Source organism: Hemitrygon akajei, chromosome 14 (genome assembly GCF_048418815.1).
Source record: "Hemitrygon akajei chromosome 14, sHemAka1.3, whole genome shotgun sequence".
Lineage (NCBI taxonomy): Eukaryota > Metazoa > Chordata > Chondrichthyes > Myliobatiformes > Dasyatidae > Hemitrygon > Hemitrygon akajei.
The window spans coordinates 2,611,618-2,635,375 of record NC_133137.1 but is presented as its reverse complement, the minus strand read 5'-3'; the positions used below and the strand labels follow the sequence as shown (position 1 = coordinate 2,635,375).

General features: G+C 41.2%; 1 protein-coding gene and 1 long non-coding RNA gene across 10 annotated transcripts in view; one reads left to right on the top strand and one right to left on the bottom strand.

Moving 5' to 3' along the window:
- The window catches only part of aifm3 (AIF family member 3), a 254,504-nt gene that overhangs the window by 89,439 nt on the left and 141,307 nt on the right, over nt 1-23,758 (bottom strand). For 4 of the 8 annotated variants that reach the window (XM_073065336.1, XM_073065339.1, XM_073065338.1 and 1 more), the window contains one exon: nt 15,831-15,935. In XM_073065336.1, the coding sequence (XP_072921437.1) occupies nt 15,831-15,935 (105 nt within the window). Of the gene's footprint in view, nt 1-11,834; nt 13,011-14,562; nt 14,584-15,830; nt 15,936-23,758 lie in introns of those variants that run through there. The other 4 variants (XM_073065340.1, XM_073065342.1, XM_073065341.1 and 1 more) reach the window with 2 other exon arrangements.
- The window catches only part of LOC140738224 (uncharacterized), a 203,174-nt gene that overhangs the window by 145,037 nt on the left and 34,379 nt on the right, over nt 1-23,758 (top strand). The window contains exons 3-4 of one of the 2 annotated variants that reach the window (XR_012101337.1): nt 2,896-2,965; nt 6,079-6,205. This is a non-coding gene — a long non-coding RNA (uncharacterized lncRNA). Of the gene's footprint in view, nt 1-2,895; nt 2,966-6,078; nt 6,569-23,758 lie in introns of those variants that run through there. The other variant, XR_012101336.1, reaches the window with a different exon arrangement.

The window sequence follows — 23,758 nt, the reverse complement described above, 5'->3', positions numbered from 1 at the left end:
AAAGAAAAAAAGACCTAGTGTGGCGATAGGCAAATTGCAATGGGTCCAAGTCCTTGCTGAGGCAGGAGTTCAGTCTAGTCATGACCAACCTCAAAGCATTTCATCGCTGTCGATGTGAGTGCTACTGGGTGATAGTCATTTTGGCAGCTCACATTATTCTTCTTAGGTACTGGTATGTTGCCTTTTTGAAGCAAGTGGGAACTTCTGCCCGTAGTAGTATTAAGTTGAAAATGTCCTGGAATACTCCGCTAGTTGGTTGGCACAGGTTTTCAGAGCCTTACCAGGTACTCCATCTGGACCTTCCGCCTTGCAAGGAAGGATATATGTGTCCTATGATTCCTCTGTACATCTAAGAGTCTTTCCATTTATTGTATACTTTCCCTTTTGACCTCTCAAAGTGCAGCACTTCCTATCGTTAATGAACACTATTAGAGTAAGAATAAAAATGTTAAAGCTTGAAATGTAGGTGAGGGCCAATGCCTTAAGTTGAGGGGAAAAGAATACTGAAATCATCTGCTACATCAATCCGTCATGGAGTCATTGAAAAATGAAACACAGAAACAGACCCCTTGACCCATCTAGTCTGTGCCAAACCATTTAAACTGCCAAGTCCCATTGACCTGCACCCAGACCATAGCCACATCAGTACCCCGCCTGACCATGTACCTATCCGGGCTTCTCTTAGACGTTGAAATCAAAATCACATGCACCACTTGCACTGGCAGCTCATTCCACACTCTCACCATTCTCTGAGTAAAGAAGTTTCCCCTCATGTTCCCTTTAAACATTTCACCTTTCTCCTTTAACCCATGACCTCTAGTTGTAAGCTCACTCAACCTCAGTGGAAAAACCCTGCTTACATTACTTGATCTATATACACCTCATAATTTTGTATACCACTATCAAATCTCCCGTCATTTTTCTATGTTCTAGGGAATAAAATCCTAACCTATTCAATCTTTCCTTATAACTCAAGTCCTCCAGTCCTGGCAACATCTTTATAAATTTTCTCTGCACTCTTTCAACCTTATCTTTCCTGTAGGTAAGTGACCAAAACTGCATACAATACTCCAAATTCTGCCTCACCACTATCCTATACAACTTCAACATTACATCCCAACTCCTGTAATTTGATCTATGAAGGTCAATGTGCCAAAAGCTTTCTTTACGACCCTATCTACCTATGACACCACTTTCAATGAATTATGGACCTGTATTCTCAGATCCCTTTGTTCTACCATGTTCGTCAACACTTGACTGCGTTAAATTCCATCAGCCACTTCCCAGCCCATTTTTTCCAACTAGTCCAGATCCCGCTGCAAGCTTTGATAGCCTTATTCACTGTCTAGTACACTCCCAATCTTGGTGTCATCTGCAAATTTGCTCATGCAGTTAACCACATTATCATCCTTGCTGTTGATGAAAAAAACCATGGACCCAGCACTGATCCCTGCAGCACTCCACTAGTCACAGGCCTCCAGTCAGAGAGGCAATCATCTATCTATACCAGTCTCTGGCTTCTCCAACAAAGCCAATGTCTGTTACCACCTCATCTTTGTCTATTTCTGGATGGCACACTTTAGAAAAGGTGACAGTGCAATAGAGATAACCAAAATAATTCCAGGGATGAGGCAGGTCAGTTGTCTGGAGAAACTGGGGTTATTCCCCTTGGAAATGTTATTAGGTGTCTTGATAGAGTTATTTAAAACCATGAATGAATGCAGTAGGAGAGATGTTCTCCCCACAAGGCTAAGAACTGGGAGACCTCAACTGACTGAGAATAGAAGCAAAAATAATATTAATTAAAGTACTTTCAGTGAATGGTTAGAGCTGTGGAGGTAGAAGAGGGGCAGATACAGTGGAACATTCTACAGGATGTAATTATACTCTAGAAACTATATGACAATTCTACCACTTCAGCCTTTTTATGATAATAATATTTTTCATATATATTTAGAGTGATTTAAGATGTATTAGCCATTCACCTAGTGTAACAAGTATGATTTTTATTTCATAGCAGGAACTACTGCTCACTTACAATTTGCTAAAATTTAAACATTTGCAACAAAAAATTTCTCCACCTGTCAGAATATTGACTCAAAACCCTCTTTTTTTCTAAATCTAGAAAACAGAACATACCAGACTGATTTGACGATTATGCTAATTATACAGAAAATGCTATAGTACTTTTGTAACATTCAATGTACAGCTGATATTATCCAAAATAACAGCACTGGAGACACTGAACCTGATGTCTTTGTAATTCACAATAATGGAATTGAATTAGTCTTACAGCTGATATAAGTGACTGCCTGTTTTAAGTGCTTCTGGCTGAAATCCAAGTGAAAGCTCCAATCACTTAAATCTTTTGGAGCCTGAAAGGTAGTAGGTTTTTTGATTATTGCTGAAGCGGTGGAATTTGCTACAGACCTTAATGAAAGCTACCAAATAATCTCCATGATGCATGTTTCTCCTTTGCCAGTGTTGATTCAAAGGGAACCCTGGCCTCCAGCAAGCATGATTTGGTTAATCTTCCTGGGCAGCCATTTCCTTTGAAGAATTTCCAATGACACCGAACCGGGAAGTGAACAGCATAATTTTTAACTGTCCTACAGAACATGAAATATTGACTGTTATGTAATTTATGATTATGGCAGAATCTTAAATTGAATAAAAAAGATTCTGTTCTATTTTAAAATATTTTTGGGGAGAATTCATAGTTCAGCATTGGAGAATTTACTAGTCTGTATTTATAGCTTGTACTGCCTTTGAAGGTTGAGCACTGAAACAATCAAGAACTTCTCTTACAGCTCATGAAACAAGTTACATAATTGTTGTATTTTGCAGTAAGATTATGTTATTAATCTCTCATCAAATAATTGATTTGTTAAATAGGATTTAATGGAGTGGAGTATGTGGGGCACAGGAAATAACTGATTGTGGCTACTGGACCCTACATTTAATGGTGAGTGAACATAATCAGGTGAAGTTGCAATGGGAATGAAAGCTGACAATTTCAACCAGAAACCGTAACATTTTCATACACTTCGTACAGGTTAAAGTCGATGTACTGGGAAGCAGTTGTGTGTGGCTCAGTTCTCCTCTCAGGAGCAAAGCCACCTTTGCACAATTTTCCTAACTGAGCTGTGTAAATGTGTCACATGAACTCTTTTGACCTTCGCTGTGCCCAAAGAAATGGGAATAGGGGGGAAATCTGTATAACCCTGTTTGGGGGTGAAGGAAGCCTCATATGCAGCAGCTTGTCAAGGGCTTCTGAAAATCCTAGTAAACAATATCCAATGACTCATGTTTGTCTGTCAAGCCTGTTATTTCCTCAAAGAATTACAGCAGATTTAGAACCATAGAACATTACAGCACAGAAACAGGCCTTTTGGCTCTTCTTGGCTGTGCCGAACCATTTTTCTGCCTAGTCCCACTGACCTGCACCTGGGCCATATCCCTCCAAACCCCTCTCATCCATATACCTGTCCAAGTTTTTTTTAAATGTCAAAAGTGAGCCCGCATTCACCACTTCATCTGGCAGCTCATTCCACACTCCCACCACTCTCTGTGTGAAGAAGCCCCCCCCCCCCAATGTTCCCTTTAAACTTTTCCCCCTTCACCCTTAACCCATGACCTCTTTTTTTTCTCCCCTGGCCTCCGTGGAAAAAGCCTGCTTGCATTCACTCTATCTATACCCATCATAATTTTATATACCTCTATCAAATCTCCCTTCATTCTTCTGTGCTCCAGGGAATAAAGTCCTAACCTAATCAACCTTTCTCTGTAACTCAGTTTCTCAAGTCCTGGCAAAATCCTTGTAAACCTCTGCACTCTTTCAACCTTATTAATATCCTTCCCATAATTAGGTGACCAAAACTGCACACAATGTTCCAAATTCGGTCTCACCAATGTCTTATACAACCTCACCATTACATTCCAACTCTTATACTCAATACTTTGATTTATAAAGGTCAATGTACCAAAAGCTCTCTTTACAACCCTATCTACTTGTGACACCACTTTTAGGGAATTATGTATCTGTACTCCCAGATCTCTCTGTTCTACTGCACTCCTCAACGTCCTACCATTTACCTTGTATGTTCTACCTTGGTTTGACCTTCCGAAGTGCAATACCTCACACTTGTCCGCATTAAACTCCATCTGCCGTTATTCAGCTCATTCCTCCAACTGGTCCAAATCCCTCTGCAAGCTTTGAAAACCTTCCTCACTGTCCACTACACCTCCAATCTTTGTATCATCAGCAAATTTGCTGATCCAATTTGCCACATTATCATTGAGATCATTGATATAGATGTCAAATAACAATGGACCCAGCACTGATCCCTGTGGCACACCACTAGTCACAGGCCTCCACTCAGAGTAGCAATCCTCCACTACTACTCTCTGGCTTCTTCCATTGAGCCAATGTCTAATCCAATTTACTACCTCTCCATGTATACCTAGCGACTGAATCTTCCTAACTAACCTCCCATGCGGGACCTTGTCAAAGGCCTTACTGAAGTCCATGTATACAACCTCCACTGCCTTCCCTTCATCCACTTTCCTGGTAATTTCCTCAAAAAACTCTAATAGATTGGTTAAACATAACCTACTAAGCACAAAGCCAATGCTGACTGTTTCTAATAAGTCCCTGTCTATCCAAATACTTGTAGTTCCTATCTCTTAGTATTCCTTCCAATAATTTACCTATTACCGATGTCAAACTTACCAGCCTTTAATTTGAGGCTGTTTACCCTCCCCCTTTAGAATGCTGTGGACCTGATTGGAGACACCCCTGACCCTGACACTTGGGAAGCAACATACCATGCGGGTGTCTCTTTCAATTCACAGAATCTCCTGTCTGCTCCTTTTTATTGGCCTTTGCCAAGTGCCTAAAGGCTGTTATGAATGACACCTGCTGAAAAGTCCACAGTCCCCAAATTCTTTATAAATCTCATGGCATCTCAACCAAAGTTGACAACCAAGCAAGCAACTATCTTTGCAGTACAGTATACACTTTGCTATTTTAAAGAGACTTGTGTATTAACCTGTTCTGTGAAAAGAATTCATCATCCATGTAAGTAATTGCCCCAGATCAACGCACCAGGGAATCTTACTAGTGAACAACAAAAAGCCTTTGGGTCGTTTCTTGAAGATGCTGTAATTTACTGTAGTACCTCTTGCTCATTGTTGAGAGATAGCTAGGTTTGTTAAGCATTTATTCCACCTTTGAGGCACTGTAGTCAAAAATTTATGTCAGTTACACCAGTCATTATTGTTGGCTTTGATTAAACTTGTGGTATCTGGGAAAAACATGTTATTTATCTTGACAGTCACAAGTATAACTTAGTAGAGACTCTCACCAATGAAAGAGTTTGTAGGAGTGCTCCAACCCAACTTGCCTTCTCAAAGCAACTTTAAGGACCTGAGTATACCAACATGCTCAATGCATCACCTTCTCCAGATCCTAAATGAACCAGACCTAGTAAAGGAATCCTAGACCTGAATTCCTTCACTCTTAGGGATACTTGGATCAAGTGAGGTAAGAAAAAATTCCACCTGAGCTTCAGGAAATATCACAATAAAGGGCTTCAACCTTAACTGAGCAGTGCATTCTCGGAAACGTGTCATGATGAGGCAAAACTAATTTAAGTCTACCTGGTTTTGCAGAATGTAAGGCTAACTGATCCTATATCTACAGTTAATCTTCTTTTGAAAGCAGTCTGTAAAGATTTGTTGTGATTGGGATTTTTAAAGTATTGCTCATTCCAAAATGATGATTGTGAATATTGTGAGTTGTACTAGCAATCCAATCAAAGTTAAATCGATGTTATTTTATAATATTCATCATTTGGATCCATTTACAAGAACACTAATGTTTATACTGGAGTTAATGGTATTGAATCTATCAAGGTGGGTACAACCAGCAGGCTTTGCTGAAATGGGTGAATTGCTCTCTCATGTTCCTCAGCAACAATCAATACTCCAGGAAAAATAACCATTAAATTGAAATCTTATCTAAAATCACATTTTCTTATACTGTTAATTACGTTAATTTTTATTTTTTTTATTTAGAGATACAGCATGGTATCAGGCCCTCCCAGCCCAACAACCCCATTTACACCCATGTGACCAATTAACCAGTCTATCTTTGGAATGTGGGAGGAAATCAGAGCAGCAAGAGGAAGGCCATGTGATCACAGTAAGAACATACAAGCTCCTTACAGACAGTGGCAGAACTGAAGCTGGATCGCTGGCCCAGTAATAGCATTATGCTAACCACTATGCCACTTGCCACCCTTTCAATTTTCATTGAAGGCATGTTTTTAAAAAAAATTCTATGATTTCAACCTGTGTGAACAGTAATATTTCAGAATGTTTGAAGAGTTACAATGTGAATTTAAGCCAAACAGTGCAGGCTGTTGTGATACAGATTAATTAGCTGAAGGTATTATTCAGAAGCTAAAGAATACAGTCCACTGCACTAACATGTCTCACTGAATGTTGAAATGGTAGGTGATATTTTTAATCATAAATTTGTCTGTAGATTTTCAGCTACTTTTGACCTTGCATATTCTAATACATTTTTGCATTAAATATTGTATGCTTGTCATTTCTATGGTCACTGCTTGAATTTATATCAAAATGTTGCATTATCAACAAAATATCCAAAGGAGTATTTGTCAATGAATTATTGGCAAAAAATTGAAGAGAAAACAGACTTATCTGTGATTGTTTACTAGTATTGGGTATAAGCTACCAGTCGAGCATCTCCCAAATCAGCTCCACAGCTCCGTCAACTCTGAATAATGGTGTGTTTATGCTTTATAACCATATAACAATTACAGCATGGAAACAGGCCATCTCGGCCCTTCTAGTCCATGCCGACGCTTACACTCACCTAGTCCCACTGGCCTGCACTCAGCCCATAACCCTCCATTCCTTTCTTGTCCATATACCTATCCAATTTCACTTTAAATGACAATACCAAACCTGCCTCTACCACTTTGACTGGAAGCTCATTCCACACAGCTACCACTCTCTGAGTAAAGAAATTCCCCCTCGTGCTACCCTTAAACTTTTGCCCCCTAACTCTCAAATCATGTCCTCTTGTTTGAATCTCCCCTACTCTCAATGGAAAAAGCCTATCCACGTCAACTCGATCTATCCTCCTCATTATTTTAAATACCTCTATCAAGTCCCCCCTCAACCTTCTACACTCCAAAGAATAAAGACCTAACTTGTTCAGCCTTTCCCTGTAACTTAGGTGCTGAAACCCAGGTAACATTCTGGTAAATCTTCTCTGTACTCTATTTTGTTGACATCTTTCCTATAATTCAGTGACCAGAACTGTACACAATACTCCAAATTTGGCCTTACTAATGCCTTGTACAATTTTAACATTACATCCCAACTCCTATACTCAATGCTCTGATTTATAAAGGCCAACATACCAAAAGCTTTCTTCACCACCCTATCCACATGAGATTCCACCTTCTGGAAACTATGCACCATTGTTCCTAGATCACTCTGTTCTACTGCATTCTTCAACACCCTACCATTTACGATGTATGTCCTATTTGGATTATTCCTACCAAAATGTAGCACCTCACATTTATCAGCATTAAACTCCATCTGCCATCGTTCAGCCCACTCTTCTAACTGGCCTAAATCTCTCTGCAAGCTTTGAAAACCTACTTCATTATCCACAATGCCACCTATTTTAGTATCATCTGCATACTTACTAATCCAATTTACCACCCCATCATCCAGATCATTAATGTATATGACAAACAAGATTGGACACAATACAGATCCCTGAGGCACACCACTAGTCACTGGCCTCCAACCTGACAAACAGTTATCCACCACTACTCTCTGGCATCTCCCATCTAGCCACTGTTGAATCCATTTTACTACTTCAATATTAATACCTAACGATCGCACCTTCCTAACTAACCTTCCCTGCGGAACCTTGTCAAAGGCCTTGCTGAAGTCCATATAGACAACATCCACTGCCTTACCCTCGTCAACTTTCCTCGTAATCTCTTCAAAAAATTCGGTAGGATTTGTCAAACATGACCTTCCACGCACAAATCCATGTTGACTGTTCCTAATCAGACCCTGTCTATCCAGATAATTATATATACCCTAAGAATACTTTCCATTAATTTAGCCACCACTGACGTCAAACTGACAGGCCTATAATTGTCAGGTTTACTCTTAGAACCCTTTTTAAACAATGGAACCACATGATCAATATGTCAATCCTCCGGCACCATCCCCATTTCTAATGACATTTGAAATATTTCTGTCAGAGCCCCTGCTATTTCTACACCAACTTCCCTCAAGGTCCTAGGGAATATCCTGTCAGGACCCGGAGATTTATCCACTTCTATATTTCTTAAAAATGCCAGTACTTCATCCTCTTTAACCGTCAGTTTCCATAACTTCCCTACTTGTTTCCTTTACCTTACACAATTCAATATCATTCTCTTTAGTGAATACCAAAGAAAATAAATTGTTCAAAATCTCCCCCATATCTTTCCACTCCACACATAGCTGTCCACTCTGATTCTCTAAGGGACCAATTTTATCCCTCAGTATCCTTTTGCTATTAATAAACTGTAGAAACCCTTCGGATTTATTTTCACCTTACTTGCCAAAGCAACCTCGTATCTTCTTTCAGCTTTTCTAATTCCTTTCTTAAGATTCTTTTTACATTCTTTATATTCCTCAAGCACCTCATTTACTCCATGCTGCCTATATTTATTATAGATCTCCCTCTTTTTCCAAACCAAGTTTCCAATATCCCTTGAAAACCATGGCGCTCTCAAACTTTTAACCTTTCCTTTCAACCTAACAGGAACATAAAGATTCTGTACTTTTAAAATTTCACCTTTAAATGACCTTCATTTCTCTATTACATCCTTCCCATAAAACAAATTGTCCCAATCCACTCCTTCTAAGTCTTTTCGCATCTCCTCAAAAGTTAGCCTTTCTCCAATCAAAAATCTCAACCCTGGATCCAGTCCTATCCTTCTCCATAATTATATTGAAACTAATGGTATTGTGATCACTGGATCCGAAGTGCTTCCCAACCCATACGTCTGTCACCTGACCTATCTCATTCCCTAACAGGAGATCCAACACTGTCCCTTCTCTAGTCGGTACCTCTATGTATTGCTGCAAAAAACTATCCTGCACACATTTTACAAACTCCAAACCATCCAGCCCTTTTACAGAATGGGCTTCCCAGTCTATGTGTGGAAAATTAAAATCTCCCACAATCACAACCTTGTGCTTACTACAAATATCTGCTATCTTCTTACAAATTTGCTCCTCCAATTCTCACTCCCCATTAGGTGGTTTATAATACACCCCTATAAGTGTTACTACACCTTTCCCATTCCTCAATTCCACTGAAATAGCCTCCCTAGAAGAGCCCTCTAATCTATCCTGCCAAAACACTGCTGTAATATTTTCTCAGACAAGCAGTGCAACACCTCCTCCTCTAGCCCTTCCGATTCTAGCACACATGAAACAACAAAATCCAGGAATATTTAGTTGCCAATCATACCGCTCCTGCAACCATGTTTCACTAATAGCTACAACATCATATTTCCAGGTATCAATCCATGCTCTAAGCTCATCCACCTTTCTTACAATGCTCCTAGCATTAAAATAGATGCATTAAGAAACTCTCCAACTCATCCTCTCTGTTTATCCCTAACAATGTGATCAACTTTATTATCTTTTTCTTCCTTCTCCCCTACATCTTTGGTCTGAGCGCTCCCCTTCTCTATCACCTGCCTATCCTCCCTCACACACTGCCTACTAGCTTTCTCTATTTGTGAACTAACCTCCTCTCCCCTAGTCTCTTCAAATTGATTCCCGCCCCCCAACCATTCTAGTTTAAAGTCTCCCCAGTAACCTTAGCAAATCTCCCCACCAGGATATTGGTCCCCCTAGGATTCAAGTGTAACCTGTCCTTTTTGTACAGGTCACACCTGCCCCAAAAGAGGTCCCAATGATCCAGAAACTTGAATCCCTGACCCCTGCTCCAATCCCTCAGCCACGCATTTATCCTTCACCTCATTCCATTCCTCCTCTCACTGTCGCTTGGCACAGGCAGTAATCCTGAGATTACTACCTTTGTGGTCCTTCTTCTTAACTGCCTTCCTAACTCCCTGTATTCTCCTTTCAGGACCTCTTCCCTTTTCCTATCTATGTCATTGGTACCTATATGTACCACGACCTCTGGCTCCTCACCCTTCCACTTCAGGATATCTTGGAGGCGATCAGTAACATCCCAACCCCTGGCACCAGGGAGGCAAACTACCATCCAGGTCTCCTGGTCGCATCCACAGAATCGCCTATCTGACCCCCTAACTATTGAGTCCCCTATTACTACTGCCTTCCTCTTCCTTTCCCTACCCTTCTGAGCTACAGGACAGGACTCTGTGCCGGAGGCACGGCCACTGTTGCTTCCCCCAGGTAGGCTGTCCCCCCCCAACAGTACTCAAACAGGAGTACTTATTGTCAAGGTGTACAGCCACTGGGGTACTGTCTAGTACCTGACTCTTCCCCTTCCCCCTCCTAACCATGACCCACCTGTCTGCCTCCCATGGCCCTGGTGTGACCACCTGCTTGTAACTCCTCTCTATCAACTCCTCACTCTCCCTGACCAGACAAAGGTCATTGAGCTGCAGCTCCAGTTCCCTAACACGGTCCCTTAGGAGCTGCAACTCGGCGCACCTGGCGCAGATGTGGATTTCTCTATGCCTGTGGCTTTATCTGATCTGATGCGCAGATTTCTCTATGCCTGTGGCTTTATCTGGAGTTTAAATGAAAAGGTGGACCTTATCAAATTTAAATATAGTGGATGGTGGAGCAGGACCAAAGATAGCAGAGTTTGTTACTTTACTTGTTTTTGTTATTTTGCCCCTCATAATTTGAGTAGAATTTAAAGAAGATTTCTCCAAGGAAGATAAAACCCTTTCAGAAATAAAGATGTATGATGGATGTAATTGCACTCCCCTATTCATTCCACAACACATCGATCATTAGAGTTATATTCTTTTCCTCAATAGAGTAACAGAATGGATAAATTTCAGCTTCAGTTTAGGCTGTTTTCCCCTTAAAGTGCTACTTGTGTTGTCCTTGTTTCATAATTCACCATCAGTTTACTTTCCCTCAAGGTCATCGTTGTCTGAACCCTTAGTGCCTGAGTGGCACATGGGTCTTCCATTTCTGCCGGTCTTTCGCTCTGCTGCTCACCGTTAACCAGTTCATTCCTACTTCTTTCAGTTCTGCTTCCACAGATCTTCGCCACGTTATTTTAGGCCTGCCCCTACCCGCTTTCCCTGTGGGGTCCACCTTAGTGCTACTTTTTTCAGCTGATCATTTGGCATTCTCATTACGTTGCCCAGCCATCTCCATTGTCTTCACACAAATTGAGATTGATTCCATATTGCAAGATGTAAGCAAGTCTTAGTTTCTGATTTTCTCAGGCCAGAAGATCTTCTTGATATGTCATATCAGGGTAAGCCCAGTAAATGTCAATAGAGTAATGTTACCAGCCTTAGTGGTTATGGCAGAGATTTTTTTTTACATTAATGTGCAGTATGATTTCTCCAGAAGCTGAATGTAATTCTGTTTTTTTGGGGGAAAGTCAGATCTCAAACCATTATTGTGCAATTCCTTATGTTCACATGTTATTGTACATTTAGATTATTGGGAACGGAGAGTGGTTATATCTTGAAGAAACTTATTCTGGTATTTCAGATGTGCGAAGGTTTGATGGCAATGATAGATGCCTCAAGGTGAGATGAAGGAAGAGCAGAACTTTATTTTTAAGGCAGAGATAGACAGATACTTGATAAACAGGTAACACAAGAGTCCTGATAAAGGGTCTCAGTCCAAGTCATTGAGTGTTTATTTCTTTCCATAGATGCTGCCTGACCTGCTGAGCTTCTCCAGCATTTTGTGTGTATTAATTAACAGCATACTTGTGGGGGTCAGATGGCCTACTTGTGCTACTTTACTTGTTCACCTGCTACTTTAGCACTGAAGAAACACTGAAACATGTATTTTGTTTTGTTGTTTATCTCTGTTCATCTCTGTTCTGTTTTCCACTTCATGGCTACAGGTTCATTGGTCATTGAAATAGACAGATATCATACAAGATTTGTTTTTAACATAATTCCAAATGATTAGAATAACTGCATTACAAAATTACCAGGTTTTGCCAGGCCCACTCCTTTTTATTGCGTTAAATGCTGAAACATGCTTGCCAGGATCAGCAGATGTACTGTTAAAGGAACGTAATGTTTGAAAACCACATACAGGACCTATTCTTCTTTAAAAAATTAGATTTCTCATTATTGCTTAACAGATTTAATGGAAGTCACACCAGTCTTTTTAGATGATCAATGTGTAAGTTATTCTCTGAGTTATTCTATAACCACCAGTTCCTCAATACAGCAAGCCGTGGACCCAACACAGTTGGTTGCTCTCATCATGAGCAGGGTGAAACATGCAGCAGGGGCCATATTCAGGATTGGGTCAATTGTGTAGGAAGGGGCTCAGGTGAATAGACCTGGTATCCTTTGCCTTGGCTGCCACACTTGAGTAAGAAACTGCTTTGTTTTCTTCTTACTACATTGTTGTATTTAATGAGTCTTCATGCGTAGTGAAACACTGAGCTGCAAGGATGTCCCCCTGCTCATTACAGGTATTCCTAACATTTAAAATTAGGAACAATGACCTTGGTTCAAGAAAGGGGCTTGACCATTTGTACTAAAGTGTGTGCTTCTAACCCCTCCCATTGTACTTGCCCCAACATCTCTCTCAGCACAGCACAACATACTGCTGGTGAGTTTGTGCTGCAGAAAAGATTTTCCAACTGAGCCGCTGAGATTTGTTCCAAGTAGTGGCATTGCACAGGATTCTTTGACAGTCTCCACTATGTACCTTTGCCAAAGAGCCAAGACATATCACCTGTCCTGAAAGACAAGAGAAACACCACTGTAGAGTTTGCTTTGTAGAGTCATCATCTTAAATGCAACTAGAACCTCTGTGCAGGATATGCTGAAGTACTTAAGGAGGAAATAAAGGTTTGCCTGAGATACTGTAAAGAACTGATGAATCCGGGGCTCAATTGTACTATGCTCACCATTGAGTTTTGAGGTTGTGGACTCAAGCCTTATTCTAGGCACTTGAATGAATAACCAGACAAGCATGATAATACAATTTTGAAAGGAGGTTTCACTTTTGGAGACCCCACCCTTCAGTTAAGAAGTTATAGATGTGGGCATGATTCTGTAAAGGGCATAATTCTGTTATGGACAGGAGTTTTGGATACTCCTTGCTAACACGTTGACTGCTGCAACAAATATTGCTATAATAAACTGGTGTTAATCCAGGATCATTGATTTTCCAACATGCTCCTAAGATAATTTAAAATACATATAAGGTCAGCCAGAACTCAATAACCAGATTGTATTTTCACTCCCAACTTGAAGAATTCAAGGACTGGAAGCCGGTTTGCGAAAAGAAAATACTGAACAAAATTTTAATAAGACAAATCATCTTGATTGCTCTAAGGATATTTGCTCAACTGGTATGGGGGTTACAGGTTTTCAAGTACTGGCCTTCAATGCCTTCCAGCACAAGACCTTTATTTTGAGGGTGGTAGTGTTACAATAGATGAAACTCATCTATTGTGTTATTTCATTTTGTGAGCTGCTTGATGCTAAATGAATAATGGCTGCCATAAATTACACAGGAAAAAAGTATTAACTTATAAGAATTTTCTTCAAGATAAACCATTTACTCGAAAGATGAAGGGGAGAAATGCAAGTTGTTTGCTAAAACTTGCTTGCCAGTTTGAGAATAGTCTGTGCAGGTTGGGAGTCATGGGCAGTATCCAGTGAAATTTGGAGCTGCCTTGTGAAGGCAACAAAACTCAAAAGACTGTGTACCTTGTTACTGTGACTGCCAAACAACTTCTGTTTAATGGCCCTGGGAAGACTTAAAAGTTTGAATTTCACTTTAAATGTCATTAATGAGACACACCTGAAAACACTGGATACAGTAATGTTTAATGCAGAGCAGAAATGTCCTCTCCATATTTGATTTTGTCCAAAAACTAGCACTAACACAATTTGCTCTGGTTTTCATCAATTCAAAATCAGATAGAACTGAAATATTTGCACTATGTGATCTAATTTTTAGGTAAATGTCATGAATTTGAGTACAATCGACAACAGATATTAGCACAAACACTCAGTCAAGACAGCTAAGGCAAATATTTTCTCCAAAATGTCTTAACTAAATGGCTCATATCATTGACCTTGTAACAGATACTACTTGTAACTTAAGAGACAAAGAAATTACTGGGGAAAGATTGCATGCACATAAACTGTGTACAAACGTGCAACAATTGAGATAACAGCAAATGATTCATCAGAGGCTGTATCTTCCCAGAGGTGGCTATACTTAAGTCAATGGGTGAATGGGAGGTCACATAAAAGAATAAAACTCTCCACTACCTACCGGCCACGATGTATAAATATCCTTAAGATTGAGAGCACGATGGTGGGGGGGGGGGGAAAGAAGGGGAGAGATACATTGAGGTGAGTATTGGGTGACCACTTATTATAACTGCTAAACCACCCAATGTCCCGTACACAAACACCCTTTCTGCATGCAAGACCTCTTGATTTGGCCTTTGCAATGTTGCACGTTGCATCTAGAAAGCTGCCCATATTTCTATCTCTTGTAATGAGTAATAAACACTAAATGCTGAAGGAACTCAGAAGGACAGGTAGCATCAAAGGAAAGGAATGAACAGTCAAAGTTTCAAGTACAGACCCTTCATCAAGAGTGGCAAGGAAGGGGGAAGAAGCCAGAATATAGTGGGGGAGGGGAAATAATTCATGCTGGCAAGTGATAGGTGGAACCAGGTGAGGGGTTTGAAGTAGGAAGCTAGGAGGAGATAGGTGGAAGAGGTAAAGGACTGAAGGAAAAGGAATCTGACAGGAGAGGTGAGTAAACCATGGGAGAAAATGAGGAGCGTACTAGAGAAGGTGACAGGCAGGTGAGGAGAAGAGAAGAGGTAAGAGGGGAGTCAGATTGGTTAATAGAAAAAGAGAGAAGGGGGAAAATCGATGATCATGAGTTATCTATATCATAGACTGATAAAAGTACCATCTAAAACTGATGAACTACAAAAAAATGAATGGTCTCTGCAGCTTAGGCAATTCAATCATGATGGCTCATACATCAGAATTTAAGAACTACCTGTCCACCAGAAATAGTGCAACTTCCTGAGGAAGATGAGGAAATATTATGTTAAACATTTGGTGTAAATTAATGGGAAGATTCTCAACAGCCATCAGACACAATTCACTTCTTTAATACCTATCTTGGCCTGGGATGTATCATTGGAGTTGGAAGAGGGATAACAGTGAGCCAATGAAGAATTAAAGAAGAAAAATTGTTCATTTAGCATACAACAATACAAAGTGAGAAGCTTTGCCTTTTAAATTCTGATGAAACTCAACCTGAGTGGAGAGATGAGAGAAGGATGTGAAGGACATCACCTGAAAAGAAACTTGTGATTTCACACTCTACTCTGGAGCTAACCTACAAAATAGTGAGGCAGTGCTCAAACAAAAAAATAAATGTCTTGGCTCTGCTCATTTCAACAAGTTGTTCAAATGGTTGCAAACATAAGCGTTTTGGGATGTAATTTTTTTGTTCATATCCCAGTCTGCATTCTCCATCTCTCACACTGCCAGAGCTACAGTAATGTTACTTACTCGACATCTCTCTTCTTGATAGTCCTCCCGGATGCCATGACCTCTGCTACTTTGGACACGATAGGGTCATAGTTCATGCTTGACACCGCAATGACCTCATCACTCCTGGAGAACATGGAAGATAAGCTTAAAGTAATGTTCTTTATTAATTATCATTTTGCTTTGTCAGAGTGCATAAGATATATGAAGGTTCAAAGATAATGAAAAAAATGAAACATAATGTACCATCAGTTTATCTATCCTAGTTCTAACCAACAATCAGAGCAGCATAACTGGCAGGCTCTCATTTTCAAAGTCAATTAGGCAAAAGTGAACTAATAAATTTTGGTCTGAATTACTAAGAGAAATGTAGGATTCTTATACCTGAAGTCTAGTGAAAGATCCAATAGCAGCTGTTCAAGCAGTTATTAGGGTTGTATTCCCAGCTATATGCACTAATTCATCATGCTGGCATTTTAAAAAATCATAGCTATACACCAATCAATTTGGATGTCTTGGAGCTATTAGTGATCAATTGATTGTCCAACAAAATTTAACAGGACTGAGGGCTAATCATTCAAGAGTGAGGGAATGTTAGAGTCATTGACATTATGGATTATAGAAATTTGCAGGTATGAGACTTCAGTTCCTGAGGGTTCAGGGCAAAAGGTATAATGTCCTACAATTGTTTTTGTCAGAAGCTGCAGCAATGCTAAGCTTACTAGAATTTAGAATTAGTGGTGATTTTATTGAAACATAAAATCCTACGGGCACTTGACAGAATAAATGGTGAGAGGATGTTTCCCCTCATGAAGAAATCTAGGATTGTCAGAAAAACTGATTCTAAAGAAGCTACACACATAAAATGCTGGAGGAACTCAGCAAACCAGGCAGCATCTATGGAAAAGAGTAAACAGTTGACATTTCATCAGGACCCCAAGGAGGTTGCCCATTTAGGAAGAGATGAAAGGATTTCTTTTCTCAGTGGGCTGTGGATCTTTGGAAACTAAGTCACTGAATATGTATACTCAAGAGAAGAGAGGTTTCTGGATTGTAGAGGAAGTGAAGGGGTAGGGTGCACAGACAAAACACATGTTGGGACTGAGATTAGGAACTTCGCAATCATATTTTTTAAGCAGAAGAGATATGAAGGGTTTAAAACTAACTGCTGGAGAAACTTAGCAGGTCAAGGTGTACCAAGAGCTGTATAGCCTGCAAGTGCACCTATTTCCCATGTTCTTTTGTTCCAAAAGAACTTTTTAGTAAATGTGGAATATCATTCATTGCTGGAAATTGGAATAATAATAATTGAACTGTACATCATTTGCTTGTGTAGTATCAAAGATCACTGTTAACTCAGAGAAAGCAAGACATAGCTTGTGCCCTGAGATACAGCAGTGAGTCATTTCCACTCATATTTATTGCAGGCAATTGGAATAATAATAGTTAAGTTGTGCATCATTTGTTGGTACAGCCTGTGCAGTATCGTAAATCAGTATTAATTCAGAGACACAGCTTCTGCCTTGAGATACAGCAACGAGCCATTTCCACTAAATACTGAGTTTCTGCTCAGCACTTAACTGCATCATTGTCTTGGGGTGGGAAGGTTACCAAGATGACAAAGGATGAATTGAATGACTGGAGGGGAAGAAATATAACAGCTGTCCTCTCGTGTGGGTGTGCTTCAGAAAAACAACACATCTGTGTTCTTTTATGTGCATTCATGTGTATATGTATGTTTGTATGTTTAACTGCATTTCCAAGTTCTTGAATAATCAAGACAAATGGATAATTTAGTTGGTAATTTTTATACCTTACACATTCCTAGCCATGCACTATCAGGAGCATGTTATTTGGGTATTGTACAGGTAAAGCCCTGTAAATACGTACAGGCTGGTGTATAATAGATAATAGACAATAGGTGCAGAAGTAGACCATTCGGCCCTTCGGGCCTGCACCGCCATTTTGAGATCATGGCTGATCAATTCCTTATCAATACCCGGTTCCTGCCTTGTCCCCATATCCCTTGATTCCCCTATCCATAAGATACCTATCTAGCTCCTTCTTGAAAGCATCCAGAGAATTGGCCTCCACTACCTTCCGAGGCAGTGCATTCCAGACCCTCACAACTCCCTGGGAGAAGAAGTTTTTCCTTAACTCTGTCCTAAATGACCTACCCCTTATTCTCAAACCATGCCCTCTGGTACTGGACTCTCCCAGCATCTGGAACATATTTCCTGCCACTATCTTGTCCAATCCCTTAATAATCTTATATGTTTCAATCAGATCCCCTCTCAATCTCCTTAATTCCAGCGTGTACAAGCCCAGTCTCTCTAACCTCTCTGCGTAAGACAGTCCAGACATCCCAGGAATTAACCTCGTGAATCTACGCTGCACTTCCTCTACAGCCAGGATGTCCTTCCTTAACCCTGGAGACCAAAACTGTACACAATACTCCAGGTGTGGTCTCACCAGGGCTCTGTACAAATGCAAGAGGATTTCCTTGCTCTTGTACTCAATTCCCTTTGTAATAAAGGCCAACATTCCATTAGCCTTCTTCACTGCCTGCTGCACTTGCTCATTCACCTTCAGTGACTGATGAACAAGGACTCTGAGATCTCTTTGTATTACTCCCTTACCCAACTCTATACCGTTCAGATAATAATCTGCCTTCCTGTTCTTACTCCCAAAGTGGATAACCTCACACTTATTCACATTAAACGCCATCTGCCAAGTATCTGCCCACTCACCCAGCCTATCCAAGTCACCCTGAATTCTCCTAACATCCTCATCACATGTCACAGTGCCACCCAGCTTAGTATCATCAGCAAATTTGCTGATGTTATTTTCTATGCCTTCATCCAAATCGTTAACGTAAATGGTAAACAGCTGTGGTCCCAATACCGAGCCCTGTGGCACCCCACTAGTCACCACCTGCAATTCCAAGAAACACCCATTCACTGCTACCCTTTGCTTTCTATCTGCCAACTAGTTTTCTATCCATGTCAATGCCTTCCCCCCGATGCCCTGAGCTTTGATTTTACCCACCAATCTTCTATGTGGGACCTTAGTCAAGTGGTGTGCAGCTGGCAGATTGAACAGGTTAAAGAAGTGGAAATGTATCTGTAATGGATGTAAGGGCAACTGAGGGAAGAGAATAAAAGAATATGTTAGTAAAATTGTGGTAGACTGAAAGGAGCTCATCTGTGCCATAAAGTTCATGAGAGCTATTTGCAGAATAATCCCTTGTTCTCTAGTTAGATGTAGTAGAATGTGAAGAACACATTTGGGCCCAATTGTTTCTTTTCCTGTACTGCATATTGAATGCAATGCCACTATCAGCCAAAATTCCTAACAAGACACTAGCAGTACGATGGAAGTTCCAGGTATCGGGTGCTGAAGGGTGTGAAGTTCCCATAACTAGAGAGAAGATTCTTGGGAAACTGAAAGGCCTGAAGCAAGATAAGTCACCTGGACCAGATAGATGGTGTACACCCCAGGGTTCTGAAAGAGGTGGCTGAAGAGATCATGGAGGCATTAGTAAAGATCCTTCAAGAATCACTAGATTCTATAATGGTTCCAGAAGACATGAAAATTGCAAATGTCACTCCTGGAAGACGTAGGCCAGTTAGTCTGACCTCAGTGGTTGGGAAGATGTTGGAATCAATTAGTAAGGATGAGGTCTCAGGGTACTTTAACTACTACTATGTTGACTCAGGCCTAGGGGGCCGGCATCGGACATGATGACGGACTCTCCACTCCTCCCTCATTAGTGTATTCAGTTCATCTACATTAGCTGCGCCGCTAAATTCTAGGGGCATGTTGACCATAGTCTTGGGAGGACGCCCAGAGTTCATCCTCCCATGCTTGGGCTCCCATGTGATGATGAGGCTAGCAGGTAGCTCCGGGTGGCATAGACAGTGCCCCGCTAGCTGCAGTCTTCTCAGCTCAATTTTAGTAGTGAGCATTGGTAGGTTATCATAGAGCTCAACATTCGTCATGTGCTGTTGCCAACTCACATCAAGAGCCATCCGGAGCATTCATGTATAGCAACCATCTAATGACTTTCTTGTGGTCTTGGTGAGCGTCCACGCCTCACATCCGTACGTGAGAATGGACTCTATGACTGCTATGAAGATCCTCTTTCTGAGCCCTCTGGTCAGGTTCGACCTCCAGATTTGGTTCATGTTGTTCACAGCCCTCCACACCAGACCTCCAGATTTGGTTCATGTTGTTCACAGCCCTCCACACCAGACCTCCAGATTTGGTTCATGTTGTTCACAGCCCTCCACACCAGCGCCTTCCGTATCTTTATGTCATTCTTGACCCGAGGTACTTGAAGTCTAAGACTTTCTTAATGGTATCATTTTTAATGGTCTTGAAAATACCTTTATCGCAGTTGAACGCCATCTGCTCTATCTTTTTAGCGTTTAGGTGAAGTCCAACTTTATTGCACTCAATCAACACACACAAAATGTTGGTGGAGCGCTGTCGATGTTTCGTGCCGAGACCTTGACGAAGGGTCTTGGCCCGAAACATCGACAGTGCTTCTCCCTATAGATGCTGCCTGGCCTGCTGTGTTTCACCAGCATTTTGTGTGTGTTGCTTGAATTTCCAGCATCTGCAGATTTCCTTGTTATTGCACTCAATTTTCACTTTTGTCAGTAACTGCTGTGGTTCTTCAATCTGGTCAGAGAGCAGGACCATGTCATCTGCAAAATTGAGATCTGTGAGCATACCTGGTCTGACCCTTTTGGTTCGTCCTGGTTTTATGGTAAAACCAAGCTTGCCATGATCTTTGGTAGCTTGACGTGGAGCGTAATCAAGGATGATTATAAAGATATAGGGTGCCAGAGTGTCTCCTTGCAGCACACCAGCTAGGAGCTCGAACACTGCTGTTTCTCCATCCGGTGATACAACTTTCGCCATGGTCTCAGTATAGCTGGACTCTATTGCTCTCAGAAAAGGGTCCGGCACTCCGTAAGCTTTCAGGATCTTCAGCATTTTACCTCGGTGAATGGAGTCAAAAGCTTTGCAAAAATCGATGAAAGCAAGCACAGCTGGTAGGTTGTTCTTCTTGACTTCCTCGATGATTCTACGGAGAGCAAATATTTGCATTACTGTTGTGCGCTTCTGCCGAAAACCATTCTGATTGAATCTTAGCTTAGGGTCAATGACAGTGCGAATCCTGTTCAAGATCATCCAAAGACGCAACCTCAAACCCCACGGGAAGAGTTGAGTCTGACAACGGGGACGAGCGAACTGCGTCTCTTTAGCGCTGTAAGGTAAAAATTATCATCTCAACCTTCAACGCAAACACCATCCACCTCTTGCCTCGATGCACAGAGTTGGCATCACAGGCAAGCAGATACGAGATCTCCATCGTGGGGATCAAAGAACACCGTCATGTACACCCAGACGAAGAGATAAGGTTCACAGAGGTAGAGGAGATGCACCTCATCCGTATAGAGAGAGCCGACAAGGCGGGGTAGGGCTGATGTTGAACCGCAAGGCGAAGAAGGCACTGAGGGGCGTATTCTGTCAGTGACAGAATCCTTACTCTGGAATTCGACGGAAACCCGGCGACCTCTGTCATCATCTCCCAAGAAAGGGAGTTTGTGGAGTGCCTCCGAGATGGATTCTTAGAGCAGCATGTACTGGAGCCCACCAGGGAGAAGGTAATTCTCGATCTAGTGTTGTGTAATGAACTGAATTTGATAAGGGAACTCAAGGTAAAGAAGCCATTAGGAGGTAGTGACCATAATATGTTAACTTTTAATCTACAATTTGAGAGGGAGAAGGAAAAATTAGAAGTGTCAGTATTACAGTTGAACAAAGGGGACTATGGAGCCATGAGGGAGGAACTAGCCAAAGTTGACTGGAAGGATACCCTAGCAAGGATGACAGTGGAACAACAATGGCAGGTATTTCTGGGAATAATACAGAAGGTGCAAGATGAGTTCACTCCAAAGAGGAAGAAAGAATCTAAGGGGAGTAGGGGGTGACCATAGCTAACAAGGGAAGTCAAGGACAGTTTAAAAATAAAAGAGAAGTATAGCATAGCAAAGATGAGTGAGAAGCCAGAGGATTGGGAAACTTTTAAAGAGCAACAGAAGATAACTAGAAAGGAAATACGGGGAGAAGAGGTGAGGTACGAAGGTAAGCTGGCAAGATTCAAGATTTCAAAATTCAAAAACTTTATTGTCATTCTAACCGTACATCAGCTCTGCAGGGCAGAATGAGACAGTGTTTCCCAGGAGCAGTGCAATCATAACATAACAAACGCAACACTAAGTAATAAACATAACAATAAATAGTAAAACACAACAGCCACATGTCAGTTAAAAACAAGTTATAAGTGTCCAGTGCAAGTTAAAAGTGTCCAAAGCAGAGTCAGGTAGAGCAGCTATTTAGCAGTCTGACTGCCTGTGGGAGGAAGCTGTTTAGTCGCCTTGTGGTTTTAGTTTTGATGTTCCTGTAACGTTTTCCTGATGGCAGAAGAACAAACAGTTCATGGAGAGGATGTGAGGGGTCTTTAATTATGTAAAATATGAGGCAAGAATATAAAGGAGGATAGTAAAAGCTTCTTTAGGTATGTGAAGAGGAAAACATTAGTTAACACCAAAGTTGGGCCCTTGAAGACAGAAACGGGTGAATTTATTATGGGAAACAAGGAAATGGCAGATGAGTTGAACAAGTACTTTGGATCTGTCTTCTTTAGGGAAGACACAAACAATCTCCCAGATGTAATAGTGGCCAGAGGACCTAGGGTAATGGAGGAACTGAAGGAAATTCACATTAGGCAGACAATGGTGTTGGGTAGACTGATGGGACTGATGGGACCCCAGGGCCTGATGGTCTGCATCCCAGGGTACTTAAGGAGGTGGCTCTAGAAATAGAGGATGCATTTGTAATCATTTTCCAATGTTCTATAGATTCAGGATCAGTTCCTGTGGATTGGAGGATAGCTAATGTTATCCCACTTTTTAAGAAAGGAGGGAGAGGGAAAACAGGGAATTATAGACCAGTTAGCCTGACATCAGTGGTGGGGAAGATGCTGGAGTCTTATAAAAGATGAAATAGCGGCATGTTTGGATAGCAGTAACAGGATCAGTCCAAGTCAGCATGGATTTATGAAGGGGAAATCATGCTTGACTAATCTTCTGGAATTCTTTGAGGATGTAACTATGAAAATGGACAAGGGAGAGCCAGTGGATGTAGTGTACCTGGAATTTCAGAAAGCCTTTGATAAGGTCCCACATAGGAGATTAGTGGGCAAAATTAGAGCACATGGTATTGGGGGTAGGGTACTAACATGGATAGAAAATTGGTTGGCAGACAGGAAACAAAGATTAGGGACTAACGGGTTCTTTTCAGAATGGCAGGCAGTGACTAGTGGGGTACCGCAAGGCTCGATGCTGGGACCGCAGCTATTTACAATATACATTAATGATTTAGATGAAGGGATTAAAAGTAACATTAGCAAATCTGCAGATGACACAAAGCTGGGTGGCAATGTGAAATATGAGGAGGATGTTAGGAGAATGCAAGGTGACTTGGACAGGTTGGGTGAGTGGGCAGATGCAGTTTAATGTGGATAAATGTGAGGTTATCCACTTTGGTGGCAAGAACAGGAGGAAGGCAGATTACTATCTGAATGGTGTTAAGTTAGGAAAAGAGGAAGTACAATGAGATCTAGGTGTTCTTGTACATCAGTCACTGAAAGTAAGCATGCAGGTACAGCAGGCAGTAAAGAAAGCTAATGGCATGTTGGCCTTCATAACAAGGGGAATTGAGTATAGGAGCAAAAAGGTCCTTCTGCAGTTGTACAGGGCCCTGGTGAGACCACAGCTGGAGTATTGTGTTCAGTTTTGGTCTCCAAATTTGAGGAAGGACATTCTTGCTATTGAGGGAGTGCAGCATAGGTTCATGAGGTTAATTCCCAGGAT